Here is a 16,917-nt window from a genome sequence, read left to right as displayed (position 1 = left end):
CCCCACACCAAGCCCTCCTGGAGCAGCAACGCTCTCAGGGCCTTAGAGGGTCACAGCACGGGACAGGGAATGAACAGGGAACAACAGCACTGCAGCACTGGGTAGCGTTAAAAGCTAGTGAGGTTTTGCTATTTTGTGGGTAAACTTAATTATAATGTGAAGAGCTTAGCCTATTTTTTTATTTCCCATAGAAAAATCTCAAGAAAGATTATTTTTTTCTTAATGCTTCATACCCCACTTAAAGCATGTGCAAGAGCCTACACATGTGTGAAGCCTCTGCACGTAATTCTGGCTGGTGAAGAATCAAATCCAGGCTGTTGAGATTTTTATGCTCTAGTGATGCTGCTGTGCAGGAAAAACAGTGATTTAAAAAATCAGCCTAATTCTTTCTAGAGATAGGTCATATTAACTGCTTTATAATAAAAGCCACAGGGACACTCGACAGCCTGCAGCCAAGAAAAATCGATTTCACTGAAGTCAGACATGGTAATTGTACTGACAAAAACAAACATAAATAAATGAGAAGACAAGAAGAAAAAGAATGAACATAGGACAGAAATGTCATCTGTGGCCAGGAGTACACTGATATTTGCAATAATTAAGGGGTTTGTATGAGACCATAAAGCCTTTTTCCAGTTGCTACCAGATCTGTAAGACAATTTCTTCAAAACAAAATCAATAAAATGTTGTTTCTGAAGCTTTTATGAGCTGTATCATCCCTAGAGATCCTGGACAATTTCTACATTTAAAGATCCTTCTGACAAAAAATATGGTTTTGTCAAAGTATCCTGGGATTATGCAAGTTGATTAAAATGTATTATTTTATTGTTATAAATAAAACAGAAAATATTATTTTATTTTGAGTGGGGCCAAAATAATATTGAAATGTGTGAAATTTTATTCACAGAAACTATGTGTCCATTTTCAGTCTGCAAACCTCTTATAAACATAAATTTGATATAAAGAAGTAATTTAATTGCTTCAAAGATTAAAATATGCTAAAAACTGATGTGTGAAACATATCAACTGAGCCAAAAATAATTCCATTTTAATTCTACATTATGAGAAATTTCAATATATTTTGGTTTCATTAATTTCTGCGTAGAAAAACTTTCAAAATCAGATAGCTCTTGAAAAATCCTAAAATTCAAATTCTAACTAATTGTTATCGCAGTAGGTGCTCTAGGCTGTGTCATCATTCCCTTTTTTATCAAGTCATCGAATTACAGCATCTTGTTTTTCTCTCAGGTTTCTCTAACACAACCAGTGTGTTCTCCTTCCCTGGACAGGAACTGCTGCTCTGCCATATGCCAAAATCTGGGATCCCAGGCACTGCTCCATGCCCTCACACAGAGCATCCATGGCTGCCTTTAGTGAGTCAGGGAACAGAGCACTGGGGCAGCAGCCTCTTCAGGGACTTTCAAAACACTGGGTTTGCTCCTCTTTTCAGTTAATCACCACACCTCTCCCTTCTGCTGCACAGTCCTTTTATTAACTGTTTGCATGTTGATTCTATTCTCACTGTGGCTCCATCAGTTTAATGACATTACTGAGACTTTTATCAACATACACAACCAGATTCTTCCCCTAAAGGAGCACTGGGGAAGAAATCAGACTCATTAACTGCTAGTCACAGCCACAAATACCCCATTTCACTCAGTTCTTTTTCTTGACTATGGTTCCTTACAATAGTACATTGAACAGCCGCAGTGAGTGAAGATAAATGGAGTGGAGTTGGTGTGAACATCCAGGGGAAACTGGTGAGTCTGGATGTCCAGTTTTGAGCATTCCATTTGAATACTGTGTAGCCTGTTCTGCAGATGAGGCTCAGAAATGACATTTGAATCAATAATTTCCCTAATTTGGATTTGGGATTTGGGTTCAAGGACTTCTCTGATTTAAAAACAAACAGAGGAAGGCATGTTTACTTGAGCAGTAACTGTACCTCCAGCACAGATCAGCGAAGCACCGCTGGTCAGCACAGAATCATGAGCATTTCCTTTATTTGCTGTGGCCACTCCAGCACAGAGGCCATACTTAGTTTCAGTGTCACCTGGGCCACCACCAGTGTTTACCATAATGGAGTCCTGGTACTGATGTCCAAGATTAAATTCTTGAATTACAAGAAGGAGTCTGAGGTTGTATAGTTTCGGTGTTTCCTTTGTCCTCAGGACATACCTGGATGCTGTGGCACTCCATATGGCCTTGATATTATTAACAGCTGGTAGCATTTAGTCATCAGGACTTCAAATCCTGCTGCTGATTCAGTACTTTCATGCCAATCTGTGAGTGGGCCAGCACTGCAGCATTCTCCCTCCAGCACACCCACATGGGCAGCTTGTCTCCACACAGTGACTCCCTGAAATAGGACTGCAGGAAATCCTCTTAGAAACGTGCCCAGGTTGTGCTGAACCTCTCCCTCTTCTGGCCTGGCCTCGGCTGCCAGCCAGTGTGAGCAGAGCAGCCGGGCAGTAACACACCCTGTGTCCCTCCAGCCACACCCCGAGTGCTCCTCACCTCCTCCCAGGACTCTGAACTGGTACCTGCTGCTTGTCCTTGTCCTGCAGAAAACAGGCTAGTGACACAAAGAAGCCCTTCATCCAGTACTGTTGATGAGCAGCAGATGGATTTGGGCAGACAATCCCCAATTCACTTTTCAATTTTGTTTTATGGTTTTTCAACACTTATTGATCTTATGATATAATATCATCCCTTAATAACTTATCTGGGCAATATGTGGTCTAAAATGTGGTCTGATGTTTGTTTGAGCAAACATTCCAATTTCACATGAACAACATTTTTTATTCAGGCACAGATAAATGATGGTCAATGACCTCCAGGACTGTTGACATTTTTATCTGATACTTTCAAGCCCTTACCTCAGAATATAGGTGCGGCACCATGAATGCAAAAATAGGAACAGTAATATTCAAAGGAAACAGAAGATGTAAAAAGTAAGACCCAGACATCAAAGTTCTTAAGATGGGTTTTAAAAACAAGGTTTTTATAAAATAAACTAAGTATAAATTCTATTGGTGATAATTCAGAAGCTACCTATTGCACACACTTCATAGTTAAGCATTTTCTTCTGCATCTGAGATGTAGAACTCCCTCTGATTCCATTCCTAACATCAAATTCTTAACCTCATCTTTTCCCCCAGCCTCTCAAGCCCCTCTGCAAAAAGGTCAGTCTTTCAACATATCCTTACAGTCATCAATTTACAATTAGACTGTTTTTTTCTGAAAAGCAATGTGCAGCCAAAGACACTGAGGACAAGACAAGGAATGCTGACACCCTTTTTATTCCCTGTATTAGTCCTTGAGGCCTCCTAAGCAGCAAGACTTCTGTAACTACATTGTCAACCTGCTCACTTGACAGTTTGTCTCCTCCAAATAGCTTTTGAACTTAAGGTCTCTTTGAATGAAATTTGATAGACAAGGTGATGAAACTTCTACAAGTTTGATAAGAAACTGGTGACTGGTAAAGAAAAATAAGCTGCAGGCAGAGAGAGGAAGCTGGAGCTGGAGCTGCTGCTCTGAAAACTATAACCAAAGCAAATTTGTCTAACATTGCATTTGCATTGGAGGCATCCTGTTTACACCCAGCAGATAAAAATAAGACATGTCATATTTACATATTTTTCCATCCTACTTGGGGGCATTCCTGTTAAATGCAGAGCCACCCCAAGAACTGCAAATCTTTTTTGGTTTTTGCATCAAGACCAATAATGCCTGAAGCTCTGGAGAATTTCAGACTGAAAAAAAAGAGAAGCCAGCCCAGAATTCACCTCTAAAGAGGCTAGAGTCACACATGTGTGTGTTAGCTGGGCTCTGGCTTGGGAGCAGGAGCAGGAGCAGGAGTGGCTGCAGAGCAGCGCAGTGTGAGATGGGAAAGGCTTTGCTGCCTGCACATGTGACAGAGCTGTGCCATGTGGTGACACCAGCCTGGGTGTGAAGCACTCCTGCAGAAGGCAGAGAACAGTCTGCTCATAACAGCTGTGCTCCCAAGAAGCCAGGGATATCTGTAAATAATTACAGCTGTACTTTAGGAAAGGAGGAATTGGTTATTGCATATCTTCTTCCTTACGTGTCAGCTCTCCTTTTCCTATCTCTCTAGTTTAAAGTTATATTTATTGCACATTTCATACACTGTTTTTTAAGTGGGGAAGATAAGCCTCTTTGATGTGTTCTCCCAGTGCTGTGGAGAAGTTTAGGATGGATGTTTATTACCACGTCCTTAAAGTTTGAATGTGGATCACCTCTTACTGTTGCAAGTCAAGTCTTGGTAAAAGTCATAAACGAGGTTTTGATACACCACACAAGAGAAATGCCATGTTTGGATACATATTTCTATTCCTTCCAGCAAACTATTTACAGAGATGGCTTCATTAAAGCAACACACAAAACTTAAAAGTAATAAATATAAAAACAAAATAATTTTTAAAAAGATATCAGACTGAAGGAGAAGTGATAAAAATACATTATTCTGACTTAAGTACAACCAATATTTAATTAACTGCTCTTACTGTGCCTGAAGTTCTTGTCAATGCTTTAATAAAAAGGTCTAATCTTTCTTTTCCAAAGAAATCAAGGACAAAACTCTCTAGAGTGGGAACAGAATCTTACTTTACTTCTGCAGTCAATTTTGCAGGAATTGCACATTTTCCACTGTTTATTCATACTGTTTCAATTTCATACATAAAATATACATAAGCTATGGTAAAAAAAAAAAAAAAAATTATGAGTGTCACAATGAACAACCCAGAACAGAAGAGGAAAAAAAGAACAATCTGCAAACAACAGACAGCTGAGGGAATTATGTTATAAATCACCTAATCCAATGCTTTTCTTCAGTATCACTGCCCATTTGAAAAAATTAACAAGTATTGTAATAAATGAATTGGGGTGCAATTTGGAGCACAGCAATAACAGGAACTTTATTTTTAACTGATGAGATATATTTCAAATGCCTTTGATTATTTACACAACATTTATTTCACTGCTTTTTTACTGTCTTCTGGAAGAGATTCTGAGTAGTTATAATGAAAAATATTATAAAACCAAGCCAAAAGAAATGCCCTATTTCATCCGAACACTTGCACATCCAGCCCAGTTTCCATCTCTCCCAGTGGCAAAAGACAATTAAGGTTAGAAGAAGCTTATGACCTGCCTCTCTCTGTACAGCATTCCCCCTGTACTTTTCCAGCACCCAGAATCATTCTACCAGGGTCATTAAACGGTCCTCTTCTGCTGAGTCCTTCTGATATCCAGGTCAGGACCTGCTGCCCAAGGACTTTTCTATGCAATTTCTGCCCCCAGTGATAGTATCTGCATCCAGATCTTTCTGTGGCAGCAAGTCCCACAAGTGGGGGTCTATTTTTAAGCATTTTATATTTACTCATGATGGTTTTGGGTGCTCCTGGTTCTAATATTGTAAGATGCTCCATTTAGCTTATCTATTACCAGAGAACTGTTAAGTGTGTCCTGAACTAACTATGAATGAAATATACTTCTTCAGCTCAGTTCGTTTTAAAACATGATTTCTTAGACAACAGACAGGCTAAGACGTGGAATTTTTAAAGATTAATTAAATGAGGTAATTGTTAAGGATGTTTATTCACTGTATTTCTGAAGGTTTCTCACAAAAATAAGTGAAAAAACCCCTTCACAGTCAAACATGCAAATCCAAGTCATAGAATCATAGAATGCTTTAAGTTGGAAGGGACCTTAAAGATCATCTAGCTCCCAGCCCCCAAGTCAATTATACAGCCAGCACTTTTTCTGTGAGAAGCTAATCCAATCTTCACATCAACCTAGATTTGGAAAATTCCTCATCTGGGTCTGACCTTGTCATTTTGGACTCTGCATTTTTGTATTTTCTTATTCAGTGTTTTAATTTTGTGTTCCGTCTTCAGCCACTCCCTGACAAGCAATTACTGCCTTTTAAGAATGTCTTAAACTATCCAGAATAAAAGATCTTCAATACAATGAGACAACATCTCATCCTTTCTGCTTAGGAGAGGATATTGGCATATCCTTGAAAGGTACAAATCTTACTAGGTATGGTATTATTTTATTAAATACAAAAAGAAAAATTACCAGCAATCCTCTAAAGAAGTCTATGAAGACTACTACAGCTAAAAAGCACACAAAACTCTTCAGGTTGAGAATGCAAAGGCAGCTTTAATGCAACTTCTTGCCATACCTAGATTACACAGGTATTAGGCAGTCAGTCCCTTTTTGAGTACCAGTCTGAAATGATGTAAAGCTGATAGAAATCGGCTCTAAATTTTCTTTAGCTGGAGGAGTAGCAGGTACTCACATAGCAGCTACGGACCACCAGCCTGCAGTGCACCTTGAGCTATATTCCTTTTCCACATCTGAGTGAATTCCTTACTTCCCTTTCACCAGTTGCCTGGTGGTTAAGGATCTGTAAAAACAAGGATATGGATATAGCCATAATTTGACCACAAATATTTCAGCATATTTTCAGTTCAACTGTTTTAATTGTCAACAGAAGACTAAGATTGTGTAATATCTGCACACATAAACTGGACCTTCTTACTGCCAGGCTCAGCCTCACACAGTTAGAAATAAGTACTTTCCATGATAAAGCACCATTGCACAATGTCTGCCTAAAGAATCATAAACGGGCCCTTTGATGGGTAGTTCAGAGAGTATTATAAAGCCTACTTTCCTTAAAATCTGCTCAATCACTATATAATCATTTACTTGCTGTTTGCAAATGTTAATCCAGGGTCAAGGTAATGGCTGTCTGACACGACACTTAAATTTATTTAAAACCATGCCCTTTTATCATTCATTTATAACTTTGCTGGGCTGCTCTGATTTAAAAGCAGGTTGGCTTTAACAGGGCATGGGCACAAGTGACCTAACACTACAAACAAAATGCTGCTTCTAGCTTCAGCTTTTTTTCTAACACTACTGCAGTGCTCTAATGCCCAAAATGAAATAAGCCTTACACCTGCAGACTGTAACACCATTGAAACAGATGCAGGAGTGGCCCTGGATTTGGTCAACAGACATCGCAGAGATGGTTATGTTTTTGGTTTATTCCGTGTTGCTGATGCACATGAACTACATTTAGTAAGTATGAACTTAAAGACTGATTTATACAAGACTGTGATTTTTAAATAATGAGCCAGGTAATTAAGAGCTTATGTTTATTGCTTTTACTAGAACAATGTTGATGTAATCCAATGAATCAGCTGTGACTTAATCACCTCAGTATTCATTTGTGTATGATTTACTGCACGTAAACTTGATTTCAAACAATGCTGAATGGCCTCTCTTCTCTTGGCCAGCAGGATGTTTGCATAAGAGATGCTCTGAACAGCTCTATACAACTCTGGAGATTAATCTGTTCTGTCTGCTGTGTGGTTTCAGATGTTATACTCAAAATTTATATTCAGAAGGTTTCTTTATTCCATGAATGTCTAACATTAATTAGATCAACTTATCCTGCAAGATGGATTTTTTGTTATTATCTTAATTTCACAGACAGCTGAATAAACTGGTGGAAAGGGAAAAAGGCAGAGGAAGTCAAAGGAGTTGCTACCCTGCAAATCAGGGGAGGGACTGGATAGAGAATTCCTATCGGTCATTTTCTATTTCCTTCCTATTTCCATTTTTTTTTCCTAGAGAAGATACATAAGTCTGCATGACTGCTGAAATGCAAAAACAAATCAACAGCAGAAAAAGCAATAGAATAAAAATGTCTTTAAGTAGTACATAAAAGAGACCAAGGACAGGCAGATTACTAACACACCTGGTAGCTTTCAGCTGCTTGATTATGAAACTAGTATCCAGGCACACATGCACCATCCCAGAAGTCTCAGTATAGCAACAGAAAAAACAGGCTAGTTTTTCATGGAGCTGCTTTGTAGTGCCTGCAGGGACAAGTACAGATTCAGAAAGTGACCCAAAGCCCAGGCTGTCACAGGTCTTCAGGTACACTTGCAAAAAAACCTGATGGATTTTTTTTGCTTTTCAAAGACAAGAATGCAGCAAGTTATACCATTGGGTTGTACACAGTAACCAGGCAGTTAAAGAGCTTCATCTAAGAAGGAGCTCTTCTGCATTAAGAGATTTAAACCCTGAAGTCTCCCATCCAGAAGAATTCTGCTGCCATGCAGCCATGTGTGTGTCCCCCTCTGAAGTGGTACCACCAGGCAGTAAGACAAGCAAAATGCATTGGATAAATGATAAAAAGCAAAGTTGTGTCTAAAAAGAAAAATCTCAGTGTTTCTACATTTTAAGCAACCATTGACTATATAAACTATAACTTGGAATATTGACTAGTGCTGAGGATTCACTCTCCCAGATGAATGCTATAAGCACTAGAATCCCATTTATGTTTCGCTTTGTACCCTTAATGAATTTTGCCATCTTTGCAGTCCAGGGCCACAGCTTCAGCTGTCACACAGTGTCTACAAGAACAGAAAAGACACTTCTATCTATCTGACTGCTAAAGAATCCTTCCTGTAAGGTCTCTGTACATTCTCATACCCAAAGCCACCAGATGTGATCTCCTGCACACTAATAATGTACATTATTGTGCAAGAACTTTTTTTGGTTCCACTGCCAAGATAACATTAAGAATATGTATATATTTTTTAAAAAAGACCAAAGCATTATTTTGTTTCTCCATGCAATAGTGTGCAACAGGTTTATCATATCAGCCCCCTCAGAAACCTAAGCAGAGCAACTCCAGCCAAATCTCTACTGGGTTTACACAGGAGTTCTAGAAGCATAAGATACTCAGGTATCCACAACAGTTCCGGACTTGTGCAAAACTGTAGTGAGCAAAATGCTTTTAAAACAACCAAGAAGATACCATTTCCCCCCCAAAAAAGCTATTGAGCAGATGAACTGAAGAATTTTCTACTGTGTATTTGAATGTAGACACTTAACCCCTATTTTAAAATTAGAGACAATGCTAAGATATACAAATATTGCAAAACCAGGGTTTAACACTACATTGGTGGACTGTCACCAGTGAAAATATTACACTAGACTGCAGCAATTCTTCAACAAGGTCTCATCTATAAAGAAACACTGAAAAAGGAACCTGAATGGATGGAACTTCATAAGGTCTGAGGACACTTATTCACAGTGAAGGGTTTTGCATGTTTTTATCTAAATGACAGAATAAAATACATATGCATTTATTCTGAATGTCCTTACAAGGGCTGAATAAAGTTTAAATAATCCATTCCAAAACTGTTTCTGTGTGTCACAGAAAATTCTTAGCACCACATGCCATTACACTGCTATCCAAATAAAAATTTTAATTCTCCTAATCGTATTTGCTCAGGAGACAGAACATACTAGAATAGTTTCAGAGTTAAGGATTCTGATTGGGATTATTAGAGTTTTGTTGCATCAATCCCTGAATAAACTGAGAAGGAAGCAAAGTTCTGAAAGTCTCTGGTCACTAAGGTAATTTGAAATGGGGGAAATAATTGGGTGCCTAGACAACTGATGTCCTAATAGAACAGTACATTCTATGGGAAAATCGGAAATAGGTAATGGCAACCTTTTAACACTGGCATTTTCCCACTTGATGAATGTTAGATTAACAACAGACACCTCTCACAGGTTATCAACAAAAGGATAAGAGGCAACAGGTGTAAGTTGCAGGAAGAGAAATTCTGACTACATATAAGGCGAAAAAAATCATGGAGAAAGTTGTGAAGTACTAGGATGGCCCAGAGATGTTGTGAAATGTCTTGGTGATACACAGAATGCAGTTGAAACTTTGAAGTTCCAGCTTTGCCTTGAGCAAGTGGCTGAGCAAGATGACCTCCAAAGGTCCCTTCCAGCCTGAACGCTTTCTATGCTTGTCAGCTCTGAAAAACCTTAATAGAGATCTGGAGAAGGTTCATTAAAGATTAAACATATCTACCTCAAAAAAAAAGTTTATTTCAGATCAAACTTCTTGTCTATAAACTCCATTTTACTTGCACTTCTCTTCCAGGGAAATTCAACAGTCCTCTACTTGACTTTGGATGTGCTGGAAACGGAATGTTCTGTCTTATCCAGAAGACACTGGGAGTCCTGTGAATACAGTCACACCTATCCAATGGCAAGCAATGGCATCTGCACCAACTCATACACCAATAATGCACTGACTTGATCTTCCTCTGAACTGCCCAGAAATTTGTGTCTCAGTGAACACTGGGCTTTAATATGGTTCATTCTAAACCAAAATCTAATTCTAGAATGTCAAACATATGCTAAAGGCTTGGGAAAGGATTGAGTCTTCAAATAAGTATAACTTTATATAACTTGCTGTCTCAAAGGAACTATACTTCACATTCTACTGCTTGCAGCAGAACTTATGTTTTAAGGGTAATTTGCTGACAACTAAAGGGCACTAGAATTATTTTTTAAGTATGTTCCTGGTATATGAGGCAGACATACCAGTGGTAAATTTTGTCAGTTTTCTGTCATAACATTTGTGGTACAACAATGTGAAATATTGCTAGTGTCATTATGTGAACAATATACAGCAATACTTGTCCTCTCTTTTGAACTCCAGTGATGAGAACTCCCAGTTCAAGACTTTATTGAAAAAAGAGTTGCAATACTATGACAAAGGACAAAGCAGAAAGGCCAGGAACAGAGAAGAGAAAGCATTTATTCTTTTTCTTTTTCTTTTTTTTTTTTTTTTAAATGGAGAAAAGGAATGGATGAACAGGTCCATCCACTTTTGACAAAGATTTATGTAACCTGGCATTTTAACTTTCCTTGCCATCTTGTCTTATCCTACTCTAAATAAGTATCAGGATGACTTAGAAAGCTGTTTCAGTTTTGCATTGTCTACTCAATCATGCAAACTGAGAATTAAAATAAAAGCTCTTGTAGAGAGAGATCCCATTTTATCTGAGGACAAATTTTGAGTGGTACCTGATCAAACATTCCATTAATGACCACATCTGTTATTCTTAGAGGTACTGCACATTAAAAGGAGGTATAATTTCTATGATCGCCTACAACCAATTAAATCCAGGGAAAATAACATCATAATCATGTATTCTTTTTTCCTTTCAGGACTTTGGGCAATGTAAGATTATCACATATACAAACCATCTGCTGAAGAAACCTCAACTATGTGGATTTAATTGTACATTAAGTCCAGGTAAAATAACCGCTGCTGTAAGCCAATGCATACCTCAAACCAGCCCTTGTACCAAAGTCTGTACACTACTGGTGCATGGAAACCATAACAGATCCATTCATCTGCTTGTAATTCATATTTTAGATAATTCAAATGGAATGTTAAGAATGAGTAATAGAATTAAGGTTACCCTACTCCTCTAAACCAGACTTTATTGATGTCAGCTGATATCACCATTCCAGTCCACCAAAATATGATAATGAACATCAGAACAAATGTAAACTTGGGAAGACTGCACATTTGGGGTGGTAAGAATCTAAGGTGATTTATAAGAATACTCATTTTCATGGGTTTGGGATTTTTCCACATTACAGAACAAACCCTTATTTGTGGAGCAAGGACAGGTATTTCACTTCCAAGGAAATGCTGCGTTTACGTTTCTCATTATGAGTTCACATTAAAGGCATGGGCACACTCCCAAGAGTATCAATATCCACTGTAATATTAGTCAATTATTTGTTTTCACAGTTCCACCTGACTTAGTAGAGTGCAAAGATTGTCCTGTGAAACTTGAAGCCTTAGAAGTCACTGAGCAACATAAAGATATTGCTGCAAAGGCCTTGAGGAAATTCAACAGTGAAGGTAACCACACAAACAATTTCGCTGTGGATAAAGTTGAAAGAATTTTAAAGATGGTAAGTGGCATTTTCTCCTAGAATTACTTAGAAATGACACAATTTTATGAGCAACTCTAAGACCATGGGACCAGAATTCAAACCCTTCCAGGATCAAATCTAAGTTGAAGGTCCTACTTTAGAAAAGACTTGTTACCAACTTCAATTTAGGTGTGTGAAAGCAAAAGGACTTCTCATTTGCTAAAGAACTATGGCAGTGTGATGGCATTCAGAATTCAAGTGTACATATTTTAGTTTAATAGTCTTTGTGTACATATTTTAATTTTTATGTACATGACATATATGAGTTTATTTACTACTGAGCAGACTTCAAGATGGACAGTCATGTATTATCACAGTTACATGTTTTGTCAGTTGCAGCCAGATAGTTTTTTACTCTTAGAATACTTAGCACATGGGTACAACAACAGTGGAACATGCTCAGCATCATTTTGGCTCTTGCTGCAGAGCAAAGCAGCACTCTGAGAAAGGGAGATGAATTTGTGCTGTAACTCTTGAAGAACTTCTGGGTCTGGTAAATATCTCCATATCTAAGTGAGGTCAACATGAAGACTTATCCTTTGGGTGATTTAAGTATATTAATAACAAAATTTCTTGTTGGTAGATACTGGAGACTTTCACTTAAACAGCACGGGATCATTCTGCCAAGACGTGTGTCAGCCCAGGACACCTCTGTAATGAGGTCCCAAGGCTCCCACCATAATACATGTTGATCTTGGAAACTGCCTAAACGATAGCATGCCAAACCCGCCTCCCTGCAGCTTTTAATATCGCTCAGAAACCTGACAGTGTCCCACACTGGAGCCCTGTGCACGTTGTATCCCTACTGCCATTCAGAAAGGGATTGTTTTCACATTGCCTGGGTTCATGTGTTTCTCCCCAAACACTTGGTTTTCACACTTCACCATCTTCAGCTACAGCAACACTTTACATTGTACCTCTGGATTTTAACACTCAGAAACTATGAATTACAATAAAAAAAACCCATACCATAAAGTATGTGCATGCACTTTCAACCAATTTAGTTAAACTAGTGAAACTCGTGTGTGCACACATGCCAAGGACACCTTCAACACAGACTTGATATAAAAGTACTGCTATAGTTGGAAATTAAAATGAAACACCTCTTTATGGATTTTAATAGGATCACAAAGGCTTTCTCCCATCTTCATATGGAGCAAGGCCTTCTCCATAACTAATGCCCTTGACAACAGAGAAAGCAACATTCTCACAGTCACTAGCAGAATTTCATCCAAAATTAACATCAGCACTCTAATACTATGCACTCCCATCACTGGAAATGGGTGGTTGCCATACAATGGATCTCTCTACTTTCACAGAAGCAGCAGTTCAGTTTAGGGAGAAGACTCTAAGGACACTACTTCCTAAAAACACAGGCTGTAAAAGTAACAGATTTTATAGCACATGCATACTAAACAAAGAATTAAAGGAAGCGTTCCTGGAAGCTGTAAGGGCGTGAGATATAAATTATCTATTTTCCTTGCTGAATATGTGTATGTGCATGAACATTTGAACAGGACAGGTAAGGAAAGCATGAGGTAGATGGGATTTTGACAATAAGATGACGTGTGGTTGCTCTGAAAATTACAAGACTTTAAATACACCTAGTTACAACTTCTTTGACCTCTTGGTTTCAGACTGCCTCCCGTGAAGGTCACATTTTAGAATTCTCTATAAAAGAGACCAACTGTTCAAAATCTATGCAGGAAACAGATCAGGCACTGGAATGTGATTTTCTGCATGACTGGCATGGTGTAAGTAAAGTCTCAGAAAAAGAACTGATATAAAGGGTGGTACCGGGAAGACTCTACCAATATATTTTCAAGTGTTTATTATAAGCATGAACCGAAACTCAAAACTAAAAATCCAGCATGTCCAAGCCCAGATCCTAATTTTATAGCTGCTCCATTATCTTTTATAAGGAAACAGTCTGAACTCTCAAATCTTAATGTGACTGGAATCTGGCATATTAGAGGCCTAGAGTTTTCCAGGTTGTATCTGGCTTTTGCATTCAAATTGTGGCCGATCTCTAGCAAATCATTCATGCTATGTCCATAAAAACTTTTACACCAATATGAGTCATAGATCCTGAAAAAAAATATATGTCTTATGTAATCCCAGTGAGCTCAGGGTCACTTTTTTCTCTACTGCAGAAGAATAGAGAGTGGAATAATTCAAGCTCATCTGCAGAAAACTATCAAAGTATTCTCTTCACCCCATTTTTCCGTTACTAGAAACAGCTAGGCAAGATCTCATAATTTCAGAATAAATTATTCCCCAGAAACTAAACTGAAATAATTAAAAATAAATAATAATTATTTGTTAAAAAATATAAATATAATGATTATAATTATAATAAATATAATAATTTATAATAATTTATAAATAATTAAAAATAAATAAAAATAAAATATGGGAAAAATAAAATATGTACAACTTTTGGTTTATATGGTTTACATCCATCACCTTCTCTGTTTTTTTATACTCTAGAAGACTGGAAAAGGTTGTGAATTAACAGGCAAGGGAGCCACAAGTTCACTAGAACAAAGCACAAGGCAGATGGTGTGAATTCTGCTCTCAGTGCTGCCATCACTGCTGTTTGTGTGTAAAATGCCATTACCATTTGTAGTCACTGAGCACAAAGGGCTACTAATGGCCCAAACAAATATCAAGACAAAGCACCCAGTACAGAGAACATACACAAAACCCATCACCTGAGTTCTGTGCTCTTTCACATGAGAAATTCCACACACAACGACTGGACGGCAGGAGAAAGTCACAGCAAACAGAATGATAAGGGAAGTAATGCAAAAAATTACAACAAATTGCTTTAAAAAATAAATGGAAGAAGGCTCTGCCTTGAGCTTTATCTGAAGCAGCATAGCTATAACAGTGCCAGGTTTTGAGAGCTTTGAGCAGAATTACAGAATAGTCCAATCTGAACAGATGTTTGACAAGCAAAGACAGAAAAAAAAAATTAAAAGGAAGAAAAATCAGGCACCCAAGAGTACTCATTTTGGAGACATTAGTGGCTGGCCAATTTCTTAGACACCAAAAGGGAAGTGAGATGCAGAGTAGTAGCCCTCTGGGTGCACATGGTGAAGCGCATCTAGAGTGCATCACAGTTAAGAACCCTCAAAACCAGCACATATTTTAATCATTATTAATCACTGACAATTGGTTGGAAGGCTCAGGATCTGGCTAAGTTATGCGAAGATACTTAGGTGTCAAAAGAATAGCCTAACTAGTAAAATGTCGAACATTCAGTAGTTTGTATTAATTCCATCACAGGAACCCAGATGTGCATTGTGGGGTTTTTTTCCTTGTCTTTTGCTTAGCACACTGGATTCTGCAAGGCAAGAATTATCAGTGATGCAGATGAAGCTGATGGAACAGATATAAGCTGTGAAATCTATCATCCCTGGGTACGTACTCAGTTATGGACACACCTCTGGCTGTATCCTCATGCAGGTTGCAGCAATCTTGCTTAGTCCAGACTGACAGTTGTAACATTTATTCCAATTTTCTATTGCCTGGTTATGATGCAGCATGTCAGGACAAACTGACCTGCAAGTCCTAGGCCAGTCAAAGGATGAATCAGAATTGAGCTGTCCCTACCACTCCTTTCAAGTGTGTCTTCTCTCAGTTCAATCACTTGACTAAGTGTGAGTAGAGATTGGCAAAAAAGTTCAAAGAGATTTTAGAAAGCAAGGGGACGGGAAATGATCTTTATCATATCTGGTATTCCAGTTTATATCACAACAGCTATTCCAGTGTGGATTTGTTTTGTTTTGATCTATCACAAATACTTCCCAGCTGGTTATATAATTTCAACATGGTGTGTTTCCAGCAGATTTTCAGTAACTCAGAATTTTATTATCTATTCAATTTCCTCCATCATGAAAAAAATACAGATTTTTTCCCTTAAAGATCATCAGAGCTACAAATGCAAACCTGCTAACTCCCACCTCTCTCTTTCTCATCAATTTCTTCTGCCCTATCAACACCTGATTAATACATCTTCCCCGGTGTTTTTATGAACAGCACCATGGCTGTGGAAGAAGAGGGAAACATTCAGCCCTGGGACATCCACACAGACATCCCCACTGTCATCATCATTTTGGTCACAGACATCGCCATAAGCATCACCACAGACATGAATGTCCCCCCTCTTCTCAGTCCAGACCTGAAGACGAGCATAACCCCAAAACCAGCAAGGAAGAGCAAGACAGCAACAAAGGACTTGCTTCTCCCCCTCCTCCCCATGATGAACCAGATCATCACCATCCTACTCCACGTCCTCATGAACCAGATCATGACCACCCTCCTCACCACCATGGACCACCCTGTCCCCCTCCTCATGGACCAGGTCACCACCACCCTCCTCACCACCATGGACCACCCTGTCCCCCTCCTCATGGACCAGATCATGACCACCCTCCTCACCACCACCACGGACCACCCTGTCCCCCTCCTCCAGGACACCCTCCTCATCACTGTTTCAGACATCATCACAACAAGACAAGCATATCAGGAAAGTATTTTCCATGCCATGTAACAGGAGCTGTCTATCGCATCCCAGTTCTAAATCAGCAGGATTCTCTCACACCTCCCACTGCAAACTTTCCTGAACTATCCCAATGCAACCTTCACTTTTCCAGCACTGGCTCAAAACTAAAGGAGATGGCAGAAGCTCCAGGCTTTCCAGATCGCCCTACACAATCAAAATCCTGCCCTGGAAAACCCAAACTCGACCTTCCAAAAATTTTACCTTTATTTCCTCATAGCTTTGTAACAGAAAATTCTCCTATATGACCTCAGAGAAAGATGTTCCTGGCTCAATAATTTCAGGGGCAACCACAGTCCTACAGTCAATGAAAACAGCAGATGGAGAAATGGGAAAAGCATTCTGTTTCTAGGAAGGAGAATCACTGAAAATATTCATTAAGTATTTCAACCTGCTTGTTCATCATGGCTACCTCAAGCTCCACTGTAACTGAAAGGTTCAAAATTCTGAGTCCCTCAGATAATGTGAATGGGTAAAAATATCCTCAGAAA

The 16,917-nt window shown here is 38.7% G+C and overlaps 1 protein-coding gene across 1 annotated transcript; it reads left to right on the top strand.

Moving 5' to 3' along the window:
- The first annotated feature begins 6,909 nt into the window (after positions 1-6,909).
- HRG (histidine rich glycoprotein) lies at positions 6,910-16,712 on the top strand. The gene is made up of 7 exons (XM_041406028.1): positions 6,910-7,107; positions 10,001-10,108; positions 11,077-11,164; positions 11,672-11,838; positions 13,497-13,613; positions 15,198-15,284; positions 15,904-16,712. Exons 1-7 carry the CDS (start codon positions 6,910-6,912, stop codon positions 16,672-16,674), a joined length of 1,536 nt encoding a protein of 511 aa, XP_041261962.1. The 3' UTR covers positions 16,675-16,712.
- The last annotated feature ends 205 nt before the right edge of the window (positions 16,713-16,917 follow it).

Source organism: Onychostruthus taczanowskii, unplaced genomic scaffold, assembly GCF_017590055.1.
Source record: "Onychostruthus taczanowskii isolate IOZ18803 unplaced genomic scaffold, ASM1759005v1 scaffold24, whole genome shotgun sequence".
Taxonomy (NCBI): domain Eukaryota; kingdom Metazoa; phylum Chordata; class Aves; order Passeriformes; family Passeridae; genus Onychostruthus; species Onychostruthus taczanowskii.
The sequence above is the reverse complement of the archived record's forward strand: the minus strand, read 5'-3'. Positions and strand labels throughout refer to the sequence as shown.

Excerpts from the sequence above, each read along its gene's own strand:
- HRG (XM_041406028.1), top strand. The coding sequence starts at position 6,910 with ATGCTGCTTCTAGCTTCAGCTTTTTTTCTAACACTACTGCAGTGCTCT. Across the intron at positions 10,109-11,076 it reads ACAGTCACACCTATCCAATG|GACTTTGGGCAATGTAAGAT; the intron begins GCAAGCAATGGC and ends TTTTCCTTTCAG. Across the intron at positions 13,614-15,197 it reads TTCTGCATGACTGGCATGGT|CACACTGGATTCTGCAAGGC; the intron begins GTAAGTAAAGTC and ends TCTTTTGCTTAG.